Raw genomic sequence first — 1,201 nt, forward strand, 5'->3', positions numbered from 1 at the left:
TAAAAGTATTCATTTCTAGTAAAAACGACCTCCAAAATTTTGAACAGTAGTGTGTCACTGTCACTCTCTGAGTTAAATCGGTTACCCAGGTTGATCTGCAGCAGGAGTTTGGCTCGCTGCAGCTCTAGAGTGATATAATCACCCTGCTGTCCCTCTCCGTGCAGCAGAACGCCGTCTCCTTTAGTAGTCTTAAACTTCAGTGAAATCGCGTCCTTCAAGATCTTCATCTTTTTCTGTCTAAATCGATAGGAAATCACTCCCTGGCCGTCAAAGCTGATCACATCCGCCCCTGAATGCAGGAATATGGGTCAGTCACAAACAAACATATGAAGTCTTCCTCAGCCTTCCAACACTTTCTCCAACCAAACCAAGTTTATGATGCAACAGCGGTGAAACTAAGCATATTTGCTTTTAAAGGGGCCATATCATGAATTATTATGCAGAATTATCCTTGATCTTGAAATAAACATTTCATGTGTATTATATACACTGTATATAAAAGAGCCTATTATTGAAGAATAATGCAACTATATTGGACCAAAGAAAAAGTGAACAATGCATAAAGAGGTTAGGTGATGAAAGGGTTAAAAATTGTTCAAATGTGTAAAAATGACCCTTCTAAAATGTGTGAAAGATACATCAAGGATCGATTCCACAACACTCACAGTAAGCGCAGCCATAGAGCTCCACTCTCAGCCCAATTCTCCCCTCCTCACTCCAGTCCAGCGGGATGAGACGCACGAATCGGGCCACGAAAGGGTGCTGGAGTTCATGGCGCACGGCCCGCTCTGAGTTCCAGTTACCTGAAAACGTCTGAGGCAGGAAGAAGGGAAGCACACTTTATAAAGGCATCGAGAAAACCTCCTCCTGTGAGTGAGACACTCCATTACTGCGGGTTCTGCTTACACAGATCAATACGACAGGCTCTCGAAGCATATTTCCAGGAGAACTGCCTTCGCATCTTAATTTCTTGGCATAAGCACTGTTTATGAAAGGAGGGAAATATGTGTGCAGTAATGTGTTATGAGGAATGAGTGTAATTGCATTTACAATCTGGAGATAAAAGTATAATGTTAGCTTTTGAAATTTTGAAATATAATCCATTTATGAGGCAGTTTTTGAACTTTGTAATGCTATGGAGGAAATCATAGGAAAGTGAAATTCTTCTCCTAGAGAGCAGAGATTAAACTGAGAGCAAATG

At 41.2% G+C, this 1,201-nt stretch overlaps 1 protein-coding gene across 1 annotated transcript; it reads right to left on the reverse strand.

The window, feature by feature from the left end:
* Positions 1 to 85: 85 nt before the first annotated feature.
* On the reverse strand, positions 86 to 982 carry LOC107682847 (contactin-associated protein-like 2; the record flags this gene model as incomplete). The annotated part of the gene is made up of 3 exons (XM_016478970.1): positions 86 to 289; positions 666 to 813; positions 907 to 982. Coding segments are annotated over 3 exons (428 nt in total), but the record flags the coding sequence as incomplete, so codon positions are not given.
* Between the last annotated feature and the right edge of the window lie 219 nt (positions 983 to 1,201).

Source organism: Sinocyclocheilus anshuiensis, unplaced genomic scaffold (assembly GCF_001515605.1).
Source record: "Sinocyclocheilus anshuiensis isolate Anshui unplaced genomic scaffold, SAMN03320099.WGS_v1.1 C32654462, whole genome shotgun sequence".
Taxonomy (NCBI): domain Eukaryota; kingdom Metazoa; phylum Chordata; class Actinopteri; order Cypriniformes; family Cyprinidae; genus Sinocyclocheilus; species Sinocyclocheilus anshuiensis.